Below are 27,282 nucleotides of genomic sequence, written 5' to 3'. Positions count from 1 at the left end.
GAAAGCAAATTTTCTATATAGCTGAAAATGTTCGCAGAAACTAATTTGCATACCCCTTCAAATTCCTTTTGGAATAAGGGAGAATACAAATAAATAGTAATAAAACTAATTTGCATGCTCTGAATAAAATGTTCTTCTTAATGGTGCTGGTGGAAGGTTTCCAATTTTTAGCAAAGCATTTATTTTTAAGAAACAAATTATATGGAAAGGTACTTTATTAAAAATATATAAAGAAAAATGCCATATTCGACAAGTTTATCTTATTCCTATTTCTTTTATTGATGACCAAATAATAGACCAGCATTCATGATTTTATAAGCAGATCTTGGTAATTTTGTCAGTGCTGTAGCTACAGATACGTAGAAAACAATAACAGTTTTGATTTGGAATCAAGGCCTTAAATGGGTCCTCTGTTCCTTTGTCTGTATTGTCCATGGCTTCTCAAAATGTGGTTTGCAAGCCACGTGTCTCAAGAATCATCTGTGATGCTTCATGGAGCATGGATTCCAGGGAACTGATAACAAAAGCCAACAGTCCTCAGTTCAGTTCAGTTCAGTTGCTCAGTCATGTCCGACTCTTTGCAACCCCATGGACTGCAGCACACCAGGCCTCCCTGTCCATCACCAACTCCCGGAGTTCACTCAAACTCTAATCCTAACCTTGGATGCTTTGTATAGGCATTGAGAGTTGTGAACCAATGCCCTGGAGCAAAGGTCAGCTGACTTTTCCTATAAATTGATAGATAAGTAAATATTTTCAGCTTTATGGGGAATAGCAGCCCAGTCCAATATTCTTGCCTGGAGAATTTCATGGACAGAGGAGCCTGGAGATACTGAGTGACTAACACACTTGTTTCAACTGCTCTTCTGCAATTATAGCACAGGAGCAGCAGCGATGATAAATAAACAAATGGGCTAGGCTAGACAGATCTGGCCCAGGAGTTTGCAGATCTCTGATAGATTCAAGATTCTAGACCAGTGGGTTTTCCTTTATGAAATCAGTGTTATTCAGATTTTCTGGTAACTGAAGAAAATCTGTAAATATAAAGAGGACTTCCTGGATATACGTTAAATGAATTAATAGATGTAAAACCTTTTATAATATTTAAAGCCTTTTCTATATTACTATTAAGGAGAGTGTGATTATTTTGTTTGCAATGGTTCGATGTTATCTGCTTCTACTATTAGGTTCCTGTGGCTAGAGCAAGTATTCTTTGGCTAATTGGAGAAAACTGTGAACGAGTTCCTAAAATTGCCCCTGATGTTTTGAGGAAGACGGCTAAAAGCTTCACCAGCGAAGATGATCTTGTGAAACTGCAGATTTTAAATCTTGGAGCAAAATTGTATTTAACCAACTCCAAACAGGTAAGAGACTAATCCTTAGTCTACCTATGTGGAATCTACTTTCTTCTTTGCTCTGATCAAGCAGCTATGTCCATTTATACATTAGTCTGTCCATTCAACAATTACCCAGTGCCTGTTTCTTTAAGGTTTTACTTTAGATGGTAGTGGTGTAAAGAGACGATGTCCTGGTCTAGTTGAGGAGAAAAACATAAAAAAATGAAATAGTACATGATAAGTACTATAATAGTATATTGTGACACAGTGGAATTCCAGAGGAGAAAGTTATTGAAAGTCTGAAATAGAAGGAGGAGAGAGGTCAGACAGAGTTTCATAAAGGATAAGATTCCTGACTAAGGGCTTTTAAAGAGTGGTTTACTATATAGAATAAGGAGAGAGGAGAGCAAGGGGTCAGAGTCGTGACACAGTGTGGTGCCCCCAGGAAACTTAAAGCTGAGTTTCGAAAGGTAGGCAAGGGCAGGACTTGATTCTCCATGTGAAGGGAAAACCATTAAATATTTTTAATAGTGGTATAATTGACCATGTTTGCAGTTTAGAATATTCACTTTTTAAATCAGTTGACTTTGTGGAACTGTTGATTAGAGAAATAGCCTGTATGTATAAAATGCATAGAATCACTTCTGGGTATAAAATAGGATCTTTCTCATTCTTTTTCCTTTGTCTAAATAACTGTTTAGACAAAGGAAAAAGAATAAGAAATTCTCAAGTAACTCCTCAAATTAATTTCTGTATATTTTCAGGTTGTCTTCATTCCTAATTGTGATGTGAGTTGTATTAATACAGCTTTGGCTGATGGGTATATCAAATTTGTGACCAAATAATCGCAGATATTTTGAGCATATTTCTATGATATAGATTTTATCTTTATATTTTTAAGTCAGTCTTTGAAAGGAATCAGTCATTTCCAAGTGTCATGTAAATTAGTTCATGCAATGAGTTATTTTTTAAAAACTGAGTAAAAGGGGAAAACTGTTTGCTGTTGAGTTGCTTCTTTATTGATAAAAACACTGTTTTAGCCTGACATTCATTGTTTTTACTGTTCGTATGGTATTGTGAATGTTACCACGACACCTAGAATATATCATTTTTATGGCCTTATTGGAACAATGGGCTTCCCTGGTAGCTCAGACGGTAAAGAATCCGCCTGCAATGCAGGAGACCTGGGTTTGATCCCTGGGTTGGGAAGATTCCCTGGCGGAGGGCATGGCAACCCACTCCAGTGATCTTGCCTGGAGAATCCCCGTGGACAGAGGAGCCTGGCAGGCGACAGTCCATGGGGTTGCAAAGAGTCAGACATGACTGAGCTACCAATACAGTGCATCATAACAATGGTTTGGCTGCAATAAATCAATCTAGCTTATAGATTATCAGCAAAGAAAAGTAATACAAAATTACTATGTTACTCAACACTGAAGTAGTTATGTCTTACAAAACTAAATAAAGGTTCTTTGGAGCAGTAAATAACCAATAATAGAGCATAGTACTCTATGTTCAGAAATTGTAAAGTGTATTCCATAACTTTTTATTCAGTGACTTTGAAGACAACATAGTTTGCACTCAGCTCATTTTTGGAGCTGAACTTCTGAAGTGTTGTATTGTGTATTTAAGAATGATACTTCTAGATAACCATAATAGACTTGACCACCAGCTGGTGAAACAGTTATGTTTAGGAAAAAAACTCATTGTTTTTAAATGATTAAATATAAAAATAGATGAACAAAGCTACCCTGTAAGGTTGTGTTTTGTTCTCCAGTTTCTCATTTCTCAAGGAGTTTTAGAGAATTCATAAGTAAGAATTAGCACCAAAGAATAATGTTTTAAGTTCCATTAACTTGACAGCATTTTTAAATTGCATGATTCATAATCTACTGGCTATGAGATAAGACTAAAATTCTTGTAAATGTAAAAAAAATTTTTTTCTATACATGTTACTTTTAGCCATCTTTGAAACTCAACTAGGGAGACCAGGCCACACAGTGTTCAGAAACTGATTTGCCATGATGTCCCAATATTTGTTTGTAGATCCAACTTCCCTGTGGCCTAGATCTCTCAGTGAGCATTTGCAGAATTTTTATTGCATTATTTAATTATAGGGGATGTCTAGATTGATTTTTATCAGATATAGGAGTTATATGCCTAAAAATATCTCAAATGTCTTTATTCAATGTAAAAGAGATTTTGAAACTTAGTCAACAGTCTGCTTTTGGTAGTATTGAGTAAATTCCTACTGGGCAACTGTAAACTGTGAAAATACAAAAAGGAAACAACTGCCTGAAGTCTCTGAAGAGTAATTAAAAGTGGGAAGATTCTGAAGGGAAATTGACACTTTTCTGGGTCTGATCCTGAATTCAGTCTTCAGTTGGCACTACACATAAAGACTGAAACTCCAAAAGGAAACCCAGAGTCCTCCTGCCTGAGGAAGTAGAGGACAGAGTTTAAGAAAAATACAGGGAATTCCCTGGTGGTCCAGTAGTTAGGACTCCTTGCTTTCACTGCTGAGGGCCCAGGTTCAGACCCTGTCAGGAAGCTAAGATCCTGCAAGCCGCTTGGTGGAGTCAAATAGAAAACTACCACCAAAGATATTGAAAAGTTAAGGAAGAATTCTAGAAGGGAAAGAGCCAGTGTGAGGAGCCTCAAAATCTGAATAATTCTGTCCAAGTTTCTGGCTGACACCTGAACCACATATATGCATGGTGGATTTAGAACAGCACAGTTAATAAAGGAACTGAACTGCAATTTGAATAGCACTGAGGAGACACTTTGTACTTTGAACCCAACCTAAAATATAGCAAAGTTTAGGGTTTCTACAGTTCAGCATTCATAATGTCCAAGATAAATCCCAGTTTACTCAACGTAAGAACTTGAACAGAGAATTACTATTTAATGGATATAGAATTTCAATTTGTGAAGACATTAAAATTTCTGGAGATTAATGGTGGTAATGGTTGCATAACACTGAACTGTGTACTTAAAAATGGTTGCAGTGTATATTTTATGTTTATTTTAGCACAATAATGAACAAGAATAGGAAAATATGACCAGTTTTCAAGAAAACAAAAACCAGAAACCAACTTCTAGATGACTCAGATGTGGAAATTTACAGGTATAAATTTGAAGCAACTTTTATAAATGATTGATGACATAAAGGAAAATGTGTTCACAATAGATGAAAAGCGAACTCTTAGCAGAGAAATAAAAACTAATAAAAAATAAATGGAAGTTCTAGAACTGAAAAATACATTTTGTCTAGTATTACATATTCTTTAATATTTTAATTTTTTTTGGTATGGAGATATAAAGCTCTTCATATAGTTTTTAAAAATTATGATTAAGACTCTGTATATGAACTTTTTCTGTAAGTTTCCTTTATTTTCTGACTTTGGGCTCTTTCAGTGGAAATTTAGAAAGCAGTTGGTATGTGATGACCTTAGAGCATTGTAGGCAGACACTTTACCATCTGAGCCACCAGGGAAGTCCACCTTAGAGCTACTTAATGTCAATTACTGGAAGTCAGATGGTAATCAAAAGTACAGGCTCCAATATTAGACTGTCTGACCTCAAATACTGTTTTACCACTTACTAGCTACATGATTTTGGACTGATTATACAGTCTACATAAGACTTAGTTTCCTAATATGTAAGATGGGAGTTACAATAATATGGTCAGTTATTTATAATTCGATATATATATTCCTAAAAATCATTATGCTTTATAGAAATGCACAAACCGTGGGAATTATTGCAAAACTAGAACCAGAGATATAGCACTCAAAAAATTCGTTGATGACACAGGCTCTATGCAGTGACATTTATACCCTTTCTTGGATCAATTTTCTTGGCATTGAAAAAGTCAAGATAAAACATAAAGGTAAAAACACTCAAGTTGACAAAAAAATGTGTATACTGTAAAAGTTTTTAAAATCTGGTTTTCTGTATACTATCAGCGAACTATGAGGAAGAGAAATTAAGGAAACAGTCCCATTTACCATCGGATTAAAAAGAATGAAATACCTAGGAATAAACCAACCTAAGGAGATGAAAGACCTGTACTTGGAAAATTATTAGACACTGGTGAAAGAAATGGAAGATGTCACAAACGAAAGATATACCATGTTCTTTGATTGGAAAAATTACTTTTGTTAAAATGATTAATTTTGTTAATTACCCTAGGTAATCTACTGATACAGTGCAATCCTTAGCAAAATACCAATGGTGTTTTTCACAGAATTAGAATGAGTAACTTCAGAATTTGTATGGAAACAAATTCCAAATAGCCGAAGCACTCTTGAGAAAGAACAGAGCCGAGGGAATCATACTTCTTGACTTCAGATTGTTTGTGAAAGTGAAAGTCGCTCATTCGTGTCCGACTCTTTGTGATCCCAGGGACTACACAGTCTGTAGAATTCTCCAGGCCAGAATAATGGAGTGGGTAGCCTTTCCCTTCTCCAGAGAATCTTCAGATTGTACTAGAAAGCTACCGTCATCAAGACAGTATGGTTCTGTCACAAAAACAGACATATAGGTCAGTGGAACAGAATAAAGAGCTCAGAAAAAAACCCACACACTTACAGTCAATGCATCTATGACAAAAGAGGTAAGAATATACAATTAAGAAAAGATAGACTTCAGTAAGTGGTGCTGGGAAAGCTAGACAGCTATATGTAAAAGAATGAAATTAGAATGTTCTCTGTCACTGTATACAAAAATGAACTCAAAATGGGTTAAAGACCTAAATGTAAGACTGGATACTATAAAACTCCTAGAGAAAAACAGAACACTCTTTGACATAAGTCACAATATTTATTTGGATCCATCTCCTAAAGCAAAGGAAACAAAAGCAAAAATAAACAAATTGGACCTAGTTAAACTTAAGAGGACATCATGAGAAACGCTGGGCTGGAGGAAGCACAAGCTGGAATCAAGATTGCTGGGAGAAAGATCAATAACCTCAGATATGCAGATGACACCACCCTTATGGCAGAAAGTGAAGAGGAACTCAAAAGCCTCTTGATGAAAGTGAAAGAGGAGAGTAAAAAAGTTGGCTTAAAGCTCAACATTCAGAAAACGAAGATCATGGCATCTGGTCCCATCACTTCGTGGCAAATAGATGGGGAAACAGTCCATGGATAATGGAATACTACTCAGCCATAAAAGAGAATAAGTTTTTTGCTATTTGCAACAACATGCATGGACTTGGATAGCATTATGCTAAGTGAAGTAAGACAGAGAGTGACAAATACTGTGTGATATCACTTACATGTAGAATCTAAAAAGTACAACAAACTAGTGAATAAAACAAAAAAGAAGTAAATTCACAGATAGTACAACTGCTGGTTACCAGTGAGGAGAGGGAAGGGGCAGGGGTGACATAGAGGTGGGGGGAAAGGTTGGTACAGGATTTTCTGAAATCATCTCTGTGAAACTTTTGAAAATTGTAAAGCAGTACAGAATTTAGAGTCATTTAATAGCATTTTTTAATTAAAAAAATTTAAAGTCCTATTTAGTCATGGAATGATGAAACTGATTAGCTAGAACATAGTGCTGCTTACATTTGCCTCTGATATATGTTAAGAATTCTGTGTAGTTCTCCTGAATTTACCAAACACATTTGCTAGTATCCTTCTGTTTAAAAGTTACAACCATGTGGAAACAATTTTAAATGCTGAGTCCTGTAAGGTTTTTTAACATTCCATAAACAAATATATGTGTAAGCTGATGTTAGGAGTATAAGATAACTTTTTCATTATTTTGTGTTGACCTATATAATATTTGAAGAAGGCTGCTGCTGCTGCTAAGTCGCTTCAGTCATGTCCGACTCTGTGCGACCCCATAGATGGCAGCCCACCAGGCTCTGCCATCCCTGGGATTCTCCAGGCAAGAACACTGGAGTGGGTTGCCATTTCCTTCTCCAATGCATGAAAGGGAGAAGTGAAAGGGAAGTCGCTCAGTCCTGTCCGACTCTTCGCGACCCCCTGGACTGCAGCCTACCAGGCTCCTCCGTCCATGGGATTTTCCAGGCAAGAGTACTGGAGTGGGTGCCCGTTGCCTTCTCCATTGAAGAAGGCTATTGTTGAGCAAATAGTTTTTCCCAGTTTATTACTTGTCAAGACTATTTAGGTAAAAAAATGATGCCCATGTTTTGAGAAGTTTTTTTAGAATATTGGATTTCTTCATATTTACAAAGCATTCCCCCCAAATTTTTTTCCCAGAAATGATTCCTTAAACAGGAAAAGAATATGACATAAAAATTGAATACAAAGCTGTATATATGCTATTGAATATTGCTGTGATTTATGGTACATTATAATATTCTCTTCATCTTGTATGATTTTTTTTATAAAACCCATTTGAATGTACTGTTGAGTGTCCAGTCTGGTTTTGACTGAGCCTTCGGTCATACTGAAATGCCATGATTGTTTACGTGATCGTGTCTGTTTTCCTTGTTACTGTTGCCCAGGACAGATCTGATTTTTATCTGTTGTTTCAGTGTCCCATCCAGTTTAGGCTTTATCCCAGGGTTTTCATTTTTAATGAAGTTGTTGTTGTTATTGTTCAGTCCCTAAGTTGTGTCCAACTCTTTGCAACCCTATGGACTGCAGCACACCAGGCTTCCCTGTACTTCACTGTCTCCCAGAGTTTGCTCAACTTATGTCCATTGAGTCAGTGATGCTATCTAACCATCTCATCCTCTGCTACTCCCTTCTTCTTTTGCCCTCAATCTTTCCCAGCATCAGTAAGTAGGCTCTTCATATCAGGTGGCCGAATCACTGAAGCTTCAGCATCAGTCCTTCCAATGAGTGAATATTCCGGGTTGATTTCCTTTAGGATTGACTGGTTTGATCTCCTTTCTGTCCAAGGAGAGTTGCATTAAAATAAGTCCGAGTAAGTTTGTAAGTTTCCATGTTGTACTTCTAACTTTTGCCATGGTTTTTTCTAGTGGCCTGTGAAACACAAGTGTAGTGAACAGAGCTTTCATTTAAAACTAAGAAACATTTAAATGGAAAGACTTTGTCTTTCTTTTCCCAGCCTTTCTGAGATACAGCATGACTAAGCTTTCCCATTCAGAGCAGCATGTAGGATGTGTACTGAGAAAACAAAGTGTGCCCTGATAAGGCAGGCCCCTCTTTTTCCCGGTGGTGGTGACGTAAGTGTTGAAGTGTTTTATCTGATGATAACTTGATGGTAACCAGCATGTTGTGTCACAGCCTGTGCAAAGCATTAAGCTCCCAGCTGTCAGTGGCTGGAGTGAGAGGAAAACATGGGAACTTAGGGGTTGGTTGTGGACGAAATATGTGCAGGAGATAGAGACAGAACAATCTTGCTATAAACTATTCAAGAGAGTGGTCAGGGCACTCTTTCTGCAGTAGTTTTGTTATTTACTGTGTACTGTAAATCTAAAACCTATTTACTTTATTATTTGGCAGTTCTTTTTTTTTATTTTGTTATGAATCCAGCGGCAATAAATTCTGAAAACTTGAAGTGTATATTTAATGAAGAATGAAGTAGAGAATTTCTGTATCATTATTTAACCTGCACAAAATGTTCATCAGCATGTACCATCTACCATGAAAATCATAGTGATACCACTAACCATACAACAAACTGAAGATAAGATAAATCTGCTAAAACAGGGTCAGCATCTGTTTTCAAAACTGGAAGATATTTTAGGAAGTCTGGGCCTCAGGGTGACGATTTAATGTATACACGTGCCAAATATGTTTACATCCCTTTCTGTGAGACATCTCATATAGATCAAGTAACTTTTAAAATTTAGTTTTATTTTTTATTACACGTTTTCTTTTGCACATTTGAGGAATGAAGCAATGACGGTTAGTGTACTGGCTCCATTAGCAGAAAAAGGACCCAAATGATGCTGCTGGTTTTCAAATAAAAAAACAATTAATTCCAATAATAGACCATTTTTACTCAAAGCTTTTGTACATTTCTTCTGTCAGTGTAAATGGAATCTGAGTAAAGCTTTTGAAAGTTTATTCTGTCAAAATCGCTGTAAAATGCTATTGTAAATTTAAAAGCCCCAACGTGGCTTTCACTGAACGCATGTTGTCATGGTAAAAGCAACGTTCTTATTAAATGAAGAAAACTATGGAACAGAAATATTTTGGGCATTGGTTGTGGTGCATGCAAACTTACTCTGCTTATTTTACCAATTGAAATAAAACTACAATGGTCAAATGTACTGATACTTGATATGTGTGGTTTAACTGAACTGCAGAATTCTTGTGATGAAGCTAATATTGAAAGGGCATACTTCAGCGTGACAGCACACACTCTCATACTCAGTTTTTCCTGCATGTGACCAGCAGGACTTTAGAAATGTGATACTGTGAAAACCTACGTTGTAAATTAGCCTGTGTTATATACTGGCTTTTTTGCCTGGATTAGGTGGGTGGGTGCGTGGGGAGTAGATTAAGTCAGATTTTTGTGTGTTGGTTAGATTTTGATTCAAAATCATTTGGAAACCTTTAAAGTGTTTACCAGGTAGAGTTCCAACAACCTTCAGCTTTTGAGAACTTTAAGCAAAATAGCAGTTCTTGGAAACAAATCTTGCAAAGAGAATGACATTGAAATATTTCCCGATAAAAACAAAGGAAGAATTGAGCAAATTAAGTGGTAAGAGCTATTAATTTATTGTAGAAGTTCTTTCATTTGCAATATTTCAGCTCTGATGAAGACTTTTTTGATGGAGCTACTATTTTAGTTGGTTAAGTTTGTATTTTGTATTAGAATGAAATGAAATTGAGAAGGCAGTTAATTTTACAGTAGCTAAATTTGATGAAATATTAAACTATAGAGAATTATTCAAAAGTTTTATCTCATAAAGATAGTTTCGTTGGAGGGGAAAAAATTAAATATCTAGGCTTGAAGTATTTACAAATTTTAACATGAAAGCATGGAGAATATCCTTTATTCAACAGAATTTTTTCTATGCTTATTGGATCATTCAAACTGTCATGAGGGCATTTTCTCCATTAAAAATATTAAGTTCTATAGTGAAGAATAAGTTGCAAATGTCAATACTTTCATCATTAGTTATCATAAAATTCCATTTTGAAGATAATGGTAAGCAATCTTATTTTTTAATTAAAAATAATAACAATATATAAAATTACATTCTTTAGATAAATACCAATGACTTGGTTTTAGAGATAGAGCTAAGAAATTGATTAAGGTATGGGAATAAAGAGGTATGTGAGTAAATAATTATTCTGTTCATGTTTTAAATGCATCATGGGACCTGGATATGTTTTTATCTTTTAGAATTTTAATTTTGAAAATACACTTTGGTATAATTATTTCATAACCCACCAATATAATAAAGCAAGTTTTATAGTCAATAAGTGCATATTATGGAAATTACATAATCTTGATAACTTAAAATTTTCTATCTCACTTTAAATAGAATCTGTTAATATTTGAAATAATTAACTTCCTAAAAATTAATTTCGGAGACTAGAAATAAAAGCAAGATGAATCACTCCACTAGCTTAAAAAATTACTGCAATGAATAGACTTTTTATCTGATTTATTCTAGTTGCATATTCTAAATCCCAACATTCAGATATACTTTAGAGAGTTAACTTAGTTATGAATTCTCACTACAGTTGAAGAAACTTAACAGTAGGATGTATTTTCCAGGTTATCCCAGCAAGTTGCTTACACAGTCCATTGTACCTTGGATTGACCTGGGTTATTCACTTGGTGACTGTTTTGCTGATTGTCCTTAAAAAATCAATCATAGAAATTTTCTTATCTGTTGTTGAACCAATGTAGTCTAGTAATTAGTGAATAGCAGTTGTTGTTAACCAAATTTAGAATAGCTCTATTAACATTTTTCATCTGTATTTTTTGTAGTTCTAGTTTAGTAAAACTAGGTTAATGGTTTTTAAATAGATTGTTACTGAAAGAAGGTTGCTTTCTATCCAAACCAATTATCTTAATGAATTAATATTGTAAAAGAGTTTGCCACACCATTCCTGTATCTTGACTTATTGTTATAGAACTATCTTTAGCTCTACCTGACTTGATGGATTTTATTGTTTTTAATCCATTTCTAATGTCTATAAAATGTTCTAATGTAGATGTTTATTTTTTCCATGTATTATGAATCCTGTTTATAGTTAGAATTGTATATGTGTAACCTTCTAAATTAAAATTATGCTTTTTCAATAAAGTAATGAGTGGAAAATACAAACCTATTTTGTTAACATTTCAATTTTGGTTTAATTATTATTAAAATTATCTCAATATATGTTAATGTAGTACAGTCAAAAATTGACTTAGGAAATCTTATTAGAGTGTAAAAGCTACTATAATAAGTTGTTCCCTAACATAAATAAATAAATGACCAATATTACTAGAGGCCATAAGCAATATGGGGAAAAAAATGGAAGGAGTCTTTTATCCTAGTTTTTAGAGGGCATCAGCAGCTTGCTTTTATGAAAAAGTAACAGCTAAATGCACTGCAAATAATTTGCAGTAATCCAGTTCAGTGATTCATGTGTCTGCTTTAATGGGTCATAATTCAGGGTAAAGTAACTGAGTGCAGTCAGAGTGCAGACACTGCTTATGCCAGGGACAGTATCTCTTCATAAAACACACCTCAGGAGAAGCAGTTTGCCAGCCCCCTAATACTCTCTGATGTTTTGATGTCCTGCATATTTTTCCGATTAAGTTTTGAGTGCCATGTTTTTAGTTGTATTTCCACATTCATTATTCTCACGTAGACCCTTCAGCGGGTTTGCCATATATGATTATTTTTTTAATGATGCCTTTCTTTCCACTTCAGCAGTTTAATAATCTAGCACATGGCTGCTTCTCAGTACTCAGCATTCACCTCCCCAATACTGAAGAGGACATGTGCTTTGGCTTCAGAATTCCATTTGCAGTGTTAGAAATGCATATTCCCTATGGAACAACATTTGTTTGACATAACCATTCATTTTTATTACCTCTTTAAATATGTTTATCCAGAGTTATCAATAATCATAAATAACTGTATTCTCATCTTGTTCTGTTTTTTTCCAACAGACAAAATTGCTTACCCAGTACATATTAAATCTCGGCAAGTATGATCAAAACTACGACATCAGAGATCGTACAAGATTTATTAGGCAGCTTATTGTTCCGAATGAGAAGAGTGGAGCTTTAAGTAAATATGCCAAAAAAATATTCCTGGCGCAGAAACCCGCACCACTGCTTGAATCTCCTTTTAAAGGTATTATTATCAGAATATACCTGCAGATATTATGTTGTCTTAAAACTTATGATACTATATCCCATTTCTAACATGTTTAAAATTTATCTCTTAGAAAATGTGTGATTAGTGTGTATAAATATATAAATACGAAAAGTGTGCTGTCTATTCATTCATCTCTTCTCTGATACAAGCTTTATATTAGTTAGTTCAAGTTTATGTTTTTATAGGCCTTATTTACCTAAATAATTTCAATGTTCTGACGTTTATTCTTACCAAATGATTGGACTGAACAATAGATAAAAGCTGTGTTGTTTTTGCAGACATTGACTTCATTTCTGGTTTAAATAGATAGCTTTGTTTAATAAGGGATATGTAATTCACCTTAATAGTGAGTTATTAAATATTCTGTGTACACTAACATAAGCTTTTCCGGAAAGAATTATTTCATAGAAGTATCCCTTTATATTTGTTTGCTTTTCAGACATGGAAATTGACTTATTTTCCCCAGCTTTTTAAAAGGAGTAATTTATCAGTTTCGCAAGTAGCCATTACAGTGGGAATCGAATGATTATATACTTTGGTTTTCATATTGTTTCTCCTTTAATTGTTGTAAAGGGATAAAAAGCAGTTCAGTTTTGTAGTAAAACTATTAAAATTCTGAATGTGTTGGTGGCAAGACATGTATATGGATTGTTTAACTGTGCTGTCATTCTTAATATTCACAGTAAAGTAATTTTTAGAGAAGCTACATATCAGAGCAACACCTCTAAACACACTGACTGATTAGCTTTTTTATTGACCATTATCGGGGAGATTATTGTAATCTGTGGACTGAAATCAGTTTTTTTGACCTGTGAAGAGTTTCCTAGTTTATATTTATTCCTTGACATTTGAGGTAATATGCCAATTACCTTGAGCTCTGGTTAGGATTGTTCTCTGTTATATGCAGCTCAGATTGTTTATTTTATATTTTCCTTTATTTTAATAGATAGGGATCATTTCCAGCTTGGCACTTTATCTCACACTCTCAACACCAAAGCAACTGGGTACCTGGAATTATCTAATTGGCCAGAGGTGGCGCCTGACCCATCAGTTCGAAATGTAGAAGTAATAGAGTTGGTAAGTTGACCTTTCTGAAATTAATTTTGTCAAGCAGTAGGAGATTCTAGGATAGCTGCTGTTTTGTATAAAAGCTTTTTTTGGGGGGGGGTGAAAACTGAAAATTGTTCTGGTATTTCTAAATGTAATGTGTTAGATATATCTTGCTGCTATGGGAACTAAATATTGTAGTATTCCTATGTCATTGTACATGTACTGTTCCTTTTCTTCAAGGAAATAGAGAATTGAATTCTCTGCATCAGTGCCACCCACATTTGTGATACTGCATTTGTAGCTGTGCAGATTCAATTTCTAAGGTATTTAGTTTCATTGAGTTGAGCTTTTCCCACTTAGTTTAGAGACTCATAAGCTTCCTGTCAATATTTTCCAAATCATTTTTGCTATCTCTTCCAGAAAAACCATACAAAGTGTTCTTTTGGCTTTTCTGAGGAACCTTTTTCACATGAAGCCAAATATAAATAGGAAGCATTATGTACCAAAAATATCCTTGAACAAGGTCACAATTAATGAATAATATATTGCTTCACATTAAAAAAAAAAGTCTCTGTATAAATACTTTTTTCCTAGGTCTTTATAACATGCTGGCCACTAAAATAAGGGAATTAATGTTCTTTCCTAATATTATCTCTTTCTTATATAAACAAGAAAAATAAAGAGAGGTCTTCTTATTGTCTTTAAAGATTATGTGAAAGATATCTGATATTTTTTTAAATAGAATTAATAAAAAGAACAATTATTTATTACATCCTGGGTGCCTTTCCAGTACAGCACATATATTGAACTAGGGTTCAGGTAACTAGTCTTTATCTATAATTCCTATGAGAAAGTCCGTTAATCTTCTTGCCTACTAACTTTTCCTTATACAATGGGGAAAAAACTGTCTTCCTTTAAATAGAAGAATTCCGTACCCACACTTGGCAGCTTGTAGGGTCTTAGTTCCCTGACCAGAGATTAAACGTGGGCCACAACAGTGAAAGTGCCAAGTCCTAACCTCTAGACTGCCAGGAAATTCTTGGGGCACAGCCATTTAATTTGACTGCTTTGAAAAGTATGTTTCTCTTAACTACTCAAACTTATCCGGCTTTGGAGTGTGGCCAGGGCAATAATAACCAGTAACTAACCCAGGTAGTGTTCTTTGATAATATTTTATAATCATTATTTGTTTAAACCTCATAATTATTATAAGCGATGGTGATTGTCATTCCCGTTTTGCAGATGACGAAACGAAGGTTCAGAGAACCTAAGTAAATTGCCCAAGTTCCCATAGCTAGTAAGTGATAGAATTGGAATACCACTTCATATCTGAGTCCACTGTTCACGCTCTTACTGCATTTTATTATGTAACATAATGAGAGGAAGCTTGAGGTTGTTGCAATTCTGGACTGTCCTTAGTATTTATTAGCACCACTGTTTTCAGGTTGTGACAAATTATCTCTATTTAGAGACAATTTTTTAAAATATAAAACTAACAAGTTCCATGTTTCTCCTTGCAACTAAGTTTGGTGATTTCTCCTCAAATATACATACTACTCTTAAGTATTCTTCAAAAAGATTGGCTTATTTATGAAACATTTGGTCAGATACTAGCATACAAAGAGAATGTTCTTTGTTGTAAGTAATACTCTCTCCTAATTTCTTTTGCCTGTTTGTTTTTATGTTTCTGTCCCTTTTCATTATTAGGTACGTAATGTTTTGGCCCAAGTAGAATCACCCTTTTATCCCACCCTACTTCTACCCTTATCCCTCCTCCTTGCTGCCCCAATCCACACACACACAAAAAAAGTTAAATAAAAATATCATCTCAGAAATTGATAGCAATGCCATGCAGTTTAATTTGGTCTCAGCAGTGTTCTTATATTGGCTGATAGATTGGCTGTTTGGCTGGCTTCTTCCATTTTCTTGTGCTCTTCTGAGCATTAACTACCTATAGGGACAGTACTTGAATAACCTATTTTCTTATATTCATTTCACCTGTCCATTTGAACAGAGACAGATTGATTTCTTTTTCATTTTGCTGACTACATTGTGGAAATTAATAATTGGTAACTTATTATGGAGAATAATTATAACTGATGGAACTTGGTTGGAAAAAACTCACTCTCCATTGATGCCATGTAGAAAACAGTTTCAATCTACTTGTCTCTGGACACATTGACTTGAAATTATACTATGAAGACTTAATTAAATATAAAAATAACATATATAGTTCTGTTATCAAATTTGGCTGCAGTAGTGTAGAAAGTAATGTTCACATAATCTTTCTTGCCTTTCATTCTACCTCATCCCTCTCTAAAGTTGCATCAATGTATTTATGCACATAATATATGTGTGACCCTAGTCTTACTGTAAAGTCATCTTACAGGGTCATGTCTTATTACTATGAAATTTAACTTAGCAAGAATAACAGCCTAAGTTTAGACAATCTAATACTTTAATCAAAACAATATGGAACCTAGTCACACTGACACTAGAAGTCACTTTGCATTACACATTTCCAGGATATTAGCTACTATATATATTATGCCACTAGTAAATTTTCAAGATTCCTTGCAGTTTTTGTTTTTACTTGGTTCTAAAAGATCCTTTTCTCTCAGTTTTGCATATCAAGGGTATTTTGCTTTATAAACACATCTACTATCAATATTTTATCTTATATTGAAACTTTCAAATTAGTGCTGTTATTTTTTTTCCTCTTCTCTTTACCCTTTTATTTCCTTTGCTAAGAATGATACAATTATCATAGTCATAACGTACCATAACAAAAATTAAAATACTTATTAGTCTTTACGCTTTAAAACCTTAAACTCCATGAATAGAGAATCCATGGCCCTGTCAAAATATTATGCCCCTCTGAGCATAGGCGCCTGCTTTTCTTTATATGATGACTTAGTCTTTTCCTGACAGCCATAGTCTAACTAATTTTTTTTTCATAAATTGACCTGACACACACTTTACTAGCCTGCAGAAAAATGTATTTGTTTGGATTTAAGAAAAATACGAACTTTACTGTTTATTAAATATAGGAGAACTTTGTTTATAGAATACTGTCTTTATTCATATCTGGAGGACAGAGCATTTTAAACATACATAAAAAGCAGTATTGTTGATCTTATGTTAGTATCTTACTCAAATATATTTGAGTAATTTTTGCTCATTTTTCTATTATTGTCCAGATAATAATTTTCCAGATTACTGAAGCTTACCTTTGTAAGCAACATATCTTAAGCCCATAAGCCCTCTACAGCAGTGGTTTTTAAACCTAGCTTTATACTATATTCATATGGATATCTTAAAACAAATCTGTCAGACCTGTACCAGACCAATCAGAATCTTGGGAAGTGGGTCCCAAGTGTTAGCATTTTTAGCATTAGTATTTTTATTATTGATATTAGTATTTTAAAAAAGTATTCTCAGGTGATTCTGACAGACATCCAGTGCTGAGAACCATTCTTGAATAAGAACCTCAGTCTTACTGTAAATTTCTTTACAACAAATGTTACCCTAGCAGACTGGCACATAGTGAAAACTCTGAAGTGTGATAAATAAATGCGTCTTAACTGTTCTTGACCTTTTAAAAAATACACATTTCTTGCCCGTTAAAAGAGAGTGTATGAAACATTTAACTTTTTCTTAATGAATCAAAATCACACTTATGAAAATAATTTATTTTACTTCAATACACTGTGTTAAAGTTTTTAAGGGTCTGTCACTCAACTAATAGTTTTTGTGCCAGACACATTTAAGATATATCAGTGTACAAAATATTCAAATGTCTCTGATCTCCAGATGCTGATGTTTTGCAGGGATAGACTGACAATTACAATAAATATATAAATTGTATACAGTAGTATATTAGAAAATAATAAGTGCTATGACCAAAAAACAACAAAAAAAATTAGTGCAAAGGAAGATCAGCCTCCACAGGAGGTTGAAATTTTCGGTTGAGCGGTCCTCCCTGAGGTGGCACTTGTACAGAGTCTTGAAAGAAGTGAGGAAATGAGCCATGTGGTCATCTGGGGTGAGGGTGCTGGAAGTAGGATCACCTTTGGAGAAAGGCCTCAAGGAGCACGTCTGGGGTCTTTGAAGACCCTGTGATGAGTGGCTGGAGGGAAGTGGGCAAGAGGGAGAGCAGCAGCAGGAGTCAGGTAGCGCTGACGAGTTTTTATCGTAAGGGCTTCATTTGTTCTAAGTGAATGGGAAGCCTTTGCAGACCTTTTCAAAGAAAGAGGGGCTTGATTGGAATTAATAAAATCATTCTAGCTGCTGTTTTGAGCCAGCTTGGAGTGGGGGTGAAAGATGAAACTAGACACAAGATAGCCAGTTGGAGACTATTACGGTGATCCAAGAGGGGGGAGGCGGGCTCTGAGTAAGGTGGTAAAGGACCAAGGGGCCTATAGGTTTTCTTGGTGGATTAGATATCTAGGATATGACAAACACACAAATCAAGAATTACCCCAGGGTTCAGGTGGTTGAGATGGTACAGGCTATTTGTTGCCTACACTAGATGTTTTCTTTTTTTTAAAAACCTCAGTATCAAGGTAACTCAGCTGATAAAGACTCCACCTGCAATGCTGGGGAGACCCTGGTTTGATTCCTGGGTTGGGAAGATCCCCTGGAGAAGGGATCAGCTACCCACTCCTATATTCTTGGGCTTCCCTGGTGGCTCAGATGATAAAGAAGCCGCCTGCAATGCATGAGACCTGGGTTCAGTCGCTGGATTGGGAAGATCCCCTGGAGGAGGGCATGGCAACCCATTCCAGTATTCTTGTCTGGAGAATCTCCATGGGCAGAGGAGCCTGGCAGGCTACATACAGTCCATGGGGTCACAAAGAATCAGACATGACTGAGCGACTAAGCACAGCACACAGAACATCAAGCTGTGAAATTGAATTTCTTACTGCTCTTACTACTTCTGCCTCTAATTGCCCTTATCTCTTCGAGACTGTCTTACTTTAGCTTAAATCTTCTATAGACCAACGAATACAAATGTATCTAAAATTATATGTTATATATAAGGTTGTGGATCTAAAATAATAGGCTCTGAGTGAGAGTTTATGTTTCTGTACTTAGGGGTAGTGGGAATCAGTCTTAATGCCAAGACTTTTCAGTGTTGCCTTTTCTACTGAGGCTTTAAACTTCCTTCTGGTTTCACAGAGTATTCCGAATGATTAAGTCTGCCTGAAGACTACATCCCTTTTGAGAATTCCTTGATATTTACATTTTTACTTTTTTTTAAATCAGGCAAAAGAATGGACCCCAGCAGGAAAAGCAAAGAAAGAGAATCCTGATAAGAAATTTTATTCCGAATCTGAGGAGGAAGAGGACTCTTCTGAGAGCAGCAGTGACAGTGGTGAGTCTTTAATCCATTGGAAAGCCTTGTTCACCGTGGCTTATAGGCCGTGCTCCCTGCAGAACGCGGAGGCCCAGAGCGTAACATTCAGCCAGCAGGTTTAGGTGAAGTGTACACGATTGAAACAATTCCTTTCATTTACATGTCAAAGTAATTTTGATACGTAAGTTTTCAAAGTAATTTCTAACCGCTTTTTATTTGACATTGCCTCTTAGACCCATAACTAAAAAATGACAGAATTGAAAAAAGAGCTCATGCTTTTCTGAATTCTAACCCACACTGCCTGGGATGTTCATTAACGTGTTGAAAAACATAAATTTACATTTGGCAAGGCTTTGTTTTCAGTATTTGACAAATTAGTCTGTGGTGTGTTATTTTCTGAAGTAATAAGCTGAAAAATGGGGAAAATTACTTCAATCCAAACAGCTAATGCTAAAAATATGGAATTTCAGGAATGACATAGACCATTGAGAAAGATATGTTGTGTAGTTAAGAGTGTCTCACAGATATTTGTCTCCATCCCATTTATTCACAAGCTCATGTTCTATTTAGAGTCTAACCTTTTTCAGTATGTATTTGAAATATTCCAGTAACATTATGGCTTTTCATGGCATTATCTGAACACGTATAATAGGGATATTAAGAGTTCCCTTTTAGCTACCAGAAGAAGGAGAAAACTTTTCTTATTAGAAGATACCAGTTTTTTTTCCAATGAACACGTCTTCTTGAAGATAAACAAATTTCCTCAAAGATTTTTCTAACTTGAAAATTTAAATAAATGGTGCCTGAAATGAACTGGATCCAGATTTGGTTTGAACTCCCATATAAACATGAAAAGTAACTTACATGCTATAAGTTTTTTTTATTATTGTTTATAGCATAAGCCAGTTATCTAAGTTAACATGTATGTGTGCTTAACTTTGACTTCACAACAAATTCAAGACACCCTTAATCAACAGTTTTGTTTTCTAAAGTTTGGGTAAAGGTAAATTTTGCTCTTTGTAAAAAGTCACAATGGGACTTGGCTTGATGGCTCAGTGGATGAGACTCCACCTGCCACTGCAGGGGACATGGGCTCGATCCCTGGTCTGGGAAGACCCCACATGTCTCGGACCCGGTATAAGGTCACGCGCCACAAGGGCTGAGCCTCCGTGCCGCAGCTACTGAAGCCGGTGCGCCACGGCAAGAAGCCCTTGTGCCGCAATGAAGGGGAGCCCCTCCTCGGCACAGCTCGAGAAGACCCGTGCAAGGCAGCAGAGGTCTAGCACAGCCAAAAATAAACAAACAAAATGATAGATTTTTTTCTTTTCTTATGAAATGATAAAGAAGAAAATTTTAAAAGCTCAAGGCGATGAGTGCCTTACCATGTGGTAGTACTGTTGTGTTGTAATCACCTTTACGCATTTCAAATCATTTACTCTTCACAACAGCTCTGATGGAGCTTTGCTGAAAAAAAAAAAAAAGCCAAGACCCAGAGAGGTTGAATAACTGCTCAGTCTTACACCTTGGTATGTGTCAGGGCCAGGATTTGAACATGGACGTTCCAGCTTGAAAACTCATGCTTATCACTCTAGGCTATTCCAAAAGAATACAGGCATTCCTAGCTTTTTGCTGTGTGATACATAAATTAATCTTCATAGAGTAGATACTACTATTTACCTATTAGAATACTATTTTAACTAGAGGTTATGTTCTTCCCTGGGGACACTTCATCAGATAGATCATAGGCCAAGATGGTTGGATGGCATCATCAACTCAAGGGACGTGAGTTTTTGCACACTCTGGGAGATAGTGAAGGACAGGGAAGCCTGGCATGCGACAGCCTATGGGGTCACAGAGAGTTGGATACAACTGAGTGAGTGAACAACAGCAACATATTCCTCCCTGAGGACACGTCATCAGATAGATCATAGGCTAGGAAAACAGTGTGTCCTCTTATCCAGGGTACAACTCTGTACATGTCATCGTTTCAGCTACCAAAAAGTTATGCTTCCTGTTTAAAATACACAAAAACATGCTGTATATGGGGCTTCCCTGGTGGCTCAGAGGTTAAAGCGTCTGCCTGCAATGCGGGAGACCCGGGTTCGATCCCTGGGTGGGGAAGATCTCCTGGAGAAGGAAATGGCACCCCACTCCAGTACTCTTGCCTGGAGAATTCCATGGACGGAGGAGCCTGGTAGGCTACAGTCCACGGGGTCGCAAAGAGTCGGACACGACTGAGCGACTTCACTTTACTTCTTCAGTGAGCCCTAGTATGCCATAATTTATACAGAAAAGTTTTAACTTTGTAGTTCCTCAGTCTAACTTTATCATTTCTTTGACTTATGGAAAACTCTTACACTAGCTAAAGTAAGTACTTTTTGATTAGTGATTTTGCTTTGTTGCCTTTGAATTAAGGAAATTTTGAAGATGATTTGAACAGCTTTTTTCCCTCTCAAAATTTGTTCCTAAGATCAATAATCCCTTCTATTTCTTTAAATAAAATTTCCCATTATAAGTAGAGGAAATAAAATATTTCTTTATTCTTATATCATCCTCATTGTTCGTTTGCTCCGTCACGTCGGACTCTTTGCAACCCCATGGACTGCAGCACGCCAGGCTTCCCTGCCCTTCACCATCTCCCGGAGCTTGCTCAAACTCACATCTATTGAGTCGGTGATGCCATCCAACCATCTCTCCCTCTGCTGTCCCCTTCTCCTCCTGCCTTCACTCTTTCCCATAATCAGGGCCTTTTCTGATGAGTCATCCTCATAATCAGTCTTTAAATAAAAAGTTTGCTGTAGCTAAGACATGTATGGGTTTGGGAAGCAATATATGCTCACATTGTTTTACTTGGTGGGTCTTTTCTATTCCTTCTCTGGGTATTGGAGCCCCACTGTGCTCACTCTGCTGCAGGGTTCTGGAGGTCTGAGTGACCAGACAGCAGATATAGAGACTATGGATCCAGTGGGGTCCACTATGTGAAAACTCAGCATCTCATTTCATTTGTGATGAATGTTGATACTTGCTTCTGTCCCTTGTATTTATTAAGTGGCTATAAATCAAAGAGCATCTGGTTATTTTTTTTTTCAGAGAGTGAGTCTGGAAGTGAAAGTGGGGAAGACGAGGAAGACGACCGCAGTGGGGACAGCGCTGAGGACTCGGGTGAGAGTGGGAGTGAGCCAGAGGCCGGGAAGGGAAGAGCGGCCACACGCTCCAGAGCCAGAGGGAGAGGGTGAGTTCTTGCCTTCACAAACATTCTGTGGTCTTTTCCCCTGCTCTAACACTGAGTGAAAAAATGAGTGTATGTTTATCTCTCCAAACAGGCTGTAAGTCTTTTAATATTAATTTAAAATACTGATTCACATTATTCTCCTACTTGTAATGCTCAGTTTCCATTTTGAACTTGAACAAATCTTGGGGTTACATTTTGAAAATTGGTGTAACCTTGGAAAGCCGAGTTAAGTGATCACGCAGTTGGTATGAAACACTTAATTACCTTTTGCAGCAATTTTGCTGAGAGTGAAAATTAAATCCTTCAACACTTTGCCATTATGTAACTAAGACAATTGATTTTTCTAAATAATGTTATATTAAAAAGATTATGATCCAAATATTAGAGTCAGGGGCTGTGAAGGAAGACGGTCATAAGGTATTTAAGTGTTAGCACTTTTTAAGATCTCCCATTATCAACAATATTATCATGTGTTAAAATGTCATTAAAATTTTGAGTAATTGGGGCTAATACCTTGGATTGTCTGAGTCTGTTTTCCCCACTGCTGTCAGAGAGTGGCCTCTGCAGACACGATGGCCCTTTCCCTGGGAGCCTGCTGCCCACTCAGTTGATGAGCTTGCAGCCCAGCTCAGTCGTGGCTGACAGCACTGATTGGGGCGCAGTACGCTCTCTGCTCCTTTTATTACAGACAGTAATTAAAGCAGCTCGCCCTGCCACTTCCATAACAAACACAGCATAATGCCCTAATTATGACTTTATTAATTTAAGTCAGGATTTAATGATTTTAAAAGTGATTTATATTGTTTTTCCTGTTCAGAACAAATGAAATCTGTAGGTTAAATTAATACAGGCTTTTCATCATGCAAAGTTAAAAAGCTAGTTACCAGTAAATTCTTTTCATTAGATTAACATCTGAAACTCTAAGCAGTAAGGTAAACAATAATTACCCATCAAAATTGAGTGATGCATAATAAAATAACACTTTTACCTTTAAAATCTTATCTTAAAGGCTAGAAGCTAAGTATAGTCAGAATCATTCACTTGTTGCAGCAAGCCAGTTGCTTGGTTTGTAGTAGTCTTTTCTCAGAGAGAGGTTCTGTGCTTCTAGTTTAATATCAGAATATCTGTGATTTGTTGTTGTTCAGCCGCTAAGTCATGTCCGACTCTTTGTGACCCCGTGGACTCCAGTACTTCAGGCTTCCCTGTCCTTCACTGTCTCCCAGAGTCTGCTCAAACTCATATCCATCTGTGATTACTTAGTTTGTGAAGAATGTTATATTTCTTAGGAAGGCAAAGTTTTGTTCAGAGCACTAAGTGTCTTTTCTGATAGCAAAAGTCAATATGCTAGAAGCTTATAATCATAAATTGTGTTAGTTTCATTGTTTTTTTCTTCAGAAACAGGCTTTTTTAAACTCATGTTTGAATTTTTAGAAATTGTTTGTTATATAAAAGGAAATCTCAGATACATTCTAAACCTTATATTTTAGGTATATGTTTTAACCACTAAATGGGAAATATAAATTGCCATTCTCTGATAGGGGAAGGAAAAAAAACACACTTTTTAGTCATCAAATATAATTACATGTGCTCTGAGATGTTACCATGACTTCATTTTTAATAAACAGCAATCACGTATTTCCTGCACAAAAATCAGTTCAGGGAAATATCGATTCTTCCAGTTGCCTAACCACTCACCCTCCCCAGGTGTTTTTCTTCTTGACTCTTAGAATTTTTTAAAAAGCTTTGCCAGTATAACTATGTGATAATTTTTTAAAGCTAAAGAGGTCTAAGTATCTTCAAAACCACCCTTTAGTAGTCATAACTGCTGTGCTGTGCTTAGTTGCTCAGTCGTATCCAACTCTTGTGACCCTGTGAACTGTAACCTTCCAGGCTCCTCTGTTCTTGGAATTCTCCAGCCAAGAATACTGGAGTGGGTTGCCAGGCCCTCCTCCAGGGGATCTTCCCAACCAAGGGAGCAAACCCAGGTCTCCTGCACTGCAGACAGAGTCTTTACAATGTGAGCCACCAGGGAAGCCCAAGGAAACTAGAGTGGGTTGCCATGCCCTCCACCACGGGATCTTCCTGACCCAGGGATCAAACCCACGTCTCTTATGTTTCCTACATTGGCCTGTGGGTTCTTTAGCAGTAGCACTACCTGGGAAGAATGCGTTAAAACATCTGAATTAGATAATTGTTTATGAATTGCCTTATACTATCTGGCACAAGGTGGATTTTTAAAACAATATACACATACACGCACATATGATAAAGAGAAGTTAGACCTTCAAACTTGAGAAAATAAAAAAGATCACAAGCTCTCTCTTTTCCCCTGAGCGAACACTGTGTGTTATCTCTTCCTGGAGACCTTTTCCCCTTCCCTTCTTCCTGCCTTATTCCTCTTTCAACTTGTGTGTCTCTTCCTCTAGGAAGGGTCCCAGTCTTGGTCCGTTTTGTTGAGATGCTCCTTCAGGTATTCTCAGGACACAGTATATACTTTGTTACTTATTGTTTACCATGCTTTCTTGTCACTGCCAACTTAACTTCTCTGTATCTTCCAATGGACTGACTGTAGACTCTATAAAGGAGTAGAATGGAGATCATCTGTATCTTACTAACCACTGTTACTCTTAGCACCTAACATAGTGCCAGCTCATGGAGGGCAGTCAGTAAATATTTGTCAAGGGAATGAGTGAACAAAATGAACATCAGCACTTAGGTTTGATCATTGGGTCTTTTAAAACTTTAGTATTTATCTGATTATCTGACATTTTTAGTAAAATTTAGTACATTAGAAGAATTCTCTTTTGAACTGCTTGATGTTTTCTCATATATATTAAAGGGTCACATTTGGGAACATATGTAAATCATTTTCTTGGGCAGAATAATCTATAAAATGCAAGTCTGTATTAGCAAAAGTAGATTATAAGTATTTAAATTTTTAATGAGTATTTTGAGATAGTATTTTAAAATCTGCCTAAGTATTTCTGAAGTTGTTAATGTTAGCACCTAATGTGTAGTCCTAGTAAATCAAACATTTAATTATTGTTTTCTACTTATGATGTCATTTAGTCTCATTTTATGATCTTTTGCACTTGAAGTGTGTGTGATATGGTTTAGTTTTGAATGGGTTCTGATTCATTTAGTTATAGATAATACTGTCTTTATTATTATTTCATTAACATGTTTTGGAATTTTAAAACCATTTTTACTGTCTATACACTAAAAAGAAATGGTTCTCAGTGAAATACACTTCCCTAATAAAGATTTTGATTCATACACAAAATGGAAAAATGGTAATACTTGTCGTTTGATTTTTCAAACTACTTTTTAACGTAAGTATCTAATATTTCAAATTTTATTATTCTGATTAGTGATTCTAAAGATGTGGATAAGGAAAAAGAAAACTCTAAAACTTCAGAGTCTTCCAGTGGTGAATCTAGTTCAATAGAAGAGAGTTCTTCGGATTCTGAATCAGAATCGGAATCTGAAAGTGAATCTGAATCCAGAAAAGTTACTAAGGTAAGAGATTACACGTTTTTGTAACAGAAAGTAAATATTCTTTAGCCTTTTTGCAATTAAGAATAAATATTTCTAAAAATTTGTTTTGTTGAAAATCAAGAAAGCAGGGAAGGAATTTAATATGTCACTGACAACTAAACACCATGTTCGTTCATCCACACCTGTGATTTTATTTTGATTTTTTTTTTTTGGTATATTATTACTTCCCTCATAACTCAGTTCTGCAGAGAAGTTAGAAACTTTTTTAACTTCACGTTTTCCAACCACAATTAGAGACCTCAGTGTTCTGAGTATGACCTTTTTTGTCATTGGCTGTGATGTGACAAGGGAAACTTTTGCCAGATGGGAAGTAAAGGGAACTTTGACTTCCCCTTTACTCAGTACTATTCCCTCACAGAAGTAGTACTGAGCAAAGAAATATAAATGTACATGCTTCATAAGAAATTAAGACTAATATACTTTTTAAAAATATATCAGGCATTTTGGATAATAATTTTTAAAGGGTTAATTAAAGAGTATACATTCTTTAATAAAAATGCAGTAACATATATTTAAAAACAAATGCAAGAACCACTTGTGACAATAGAATGATTATAGGGACTTCTCTGGTGGACCGGTGGTTAAGACTCCAAGCTTCCACTATAGGAGGCCTGGGTTTGATCCCTGCTCGGGGAACTAAGATCCTGCATGCTGCACTGTGCGGCTGAAAAAAAAGAGCAATTATGGTTTTTTAGTACAATATCTGTAGCACTAAACCTTGTCTGCTTAGCAGCAAAAACAAAAAAAATTGGGAAATGTAGTTTTTAATACAAAATTCAGACTTAATATATCCTTTTGATCTTTAATTATTATTCCCATCCTATAAATGGATCGTGGTGATGCTCAGTTTCAAATGCAGTGGTTTTTATGAATAAATGTATTATTCCATGTGTTTAAAATATAATCACATCTTACCTTTTATTGAATTCAGCTTTTTTTAAATGCACTATCTTTTTCATTTATTTGTTCTAGTAACATGAATTTCTTGAATAAATCATTTGTGTAGGCAAGTATGAAAATAAATTCATCAAAGTAATAATTGTCCTCCATCCAAGATTTATTGTTAAAGAATAACCATATTTTTGAAAAAGAATAAACGTGCTTTAAACATTGGCTAGTATTTGTCTGTCTCTAAATATTCTTAATTATAGAAAAACCTATTTTAAACCTGAATTTATATTTAAAATTTATGTCTCTATGTAGTATATAACATGGGATTTTATTTTTCAAAAATTCACATAAAATCTTTGAGATTTTTAGGTTTATTAATCTGGCCTCTTATAAACTTACTACTCAGTGAGTTGGATATCTTCTCATTTCCTACTTATATTAAATTACAAAATGATCCTAAGATTTTATTCAAAATAAAAGAGCTTTAGAAACAGAGTTTTTCAAAATAACCAAGCAAGAAATTAAGAGTTGTCAAGTGGGTACAAGTGAGTTATTCTAATGAAGTTTTGTG

The 27,282-nt window shown here is 35.6% G+C and overlaps 1 protein-coding gene across 2 annotated transcripts in view; it reads left to right on the top strand.

Annotated features, from left to right (window-relative positions):
• AP3B1 (adaptor-related protein complex 3, beta 1 subunit) overlaps positions 1-27,282 on the top strand; it is a 236,718-nt gene that overhangs the window by 120,797 nt on the left and 88,639 nt on the right. For both annotated transcript variants that reach the window (XM_010847632.1, XM_010847633.1), the window contains exons 15-20: positions 1,188-1,364; positions 12,411-12,597; positions 13,568-13,698; positions 18,940-19,048; positions 22,121-22,262; positions 25,634-25,781. In XM_010847632.1, coding sequence (XP_010845934.1) covers positions 1,188-1,364; positions 12,411-12,597; positions 13,568-13,698; positions 18,940-19,048; positions 22,121-22,262; positions 25,634-25,781 — 894 coding nt within the window. The remainder of the gene's footprint in view (positions 1-1,187; positions 1,365-12,410; positions 12,598-13,567; positions 13,699-18,939; positions 19,049-22,120; positions 22,263-25,633; positions 25,782-27,282) is intronic.

This window comes from Bison bison, unplaced genomic scaffold, assembly GCF_000754665.1.
Source record: "Bison bison bison isolate TAMUID 2011002044 unplaced genomic scaffold, Bison_UMD1.0 scf7180017864252, whole genome shotgun sequence".
Classification (NCBI taxonomy): Eukaryota; Metazoa; Chordata; class Mammalia; order Artiodactyla; family Bovidae; genus Bison; species Bison bison.
Note: the sequence above shows the minus strand (reverse complement) of the source record. Positions and strands in the feature narration are given on the sequence as shown.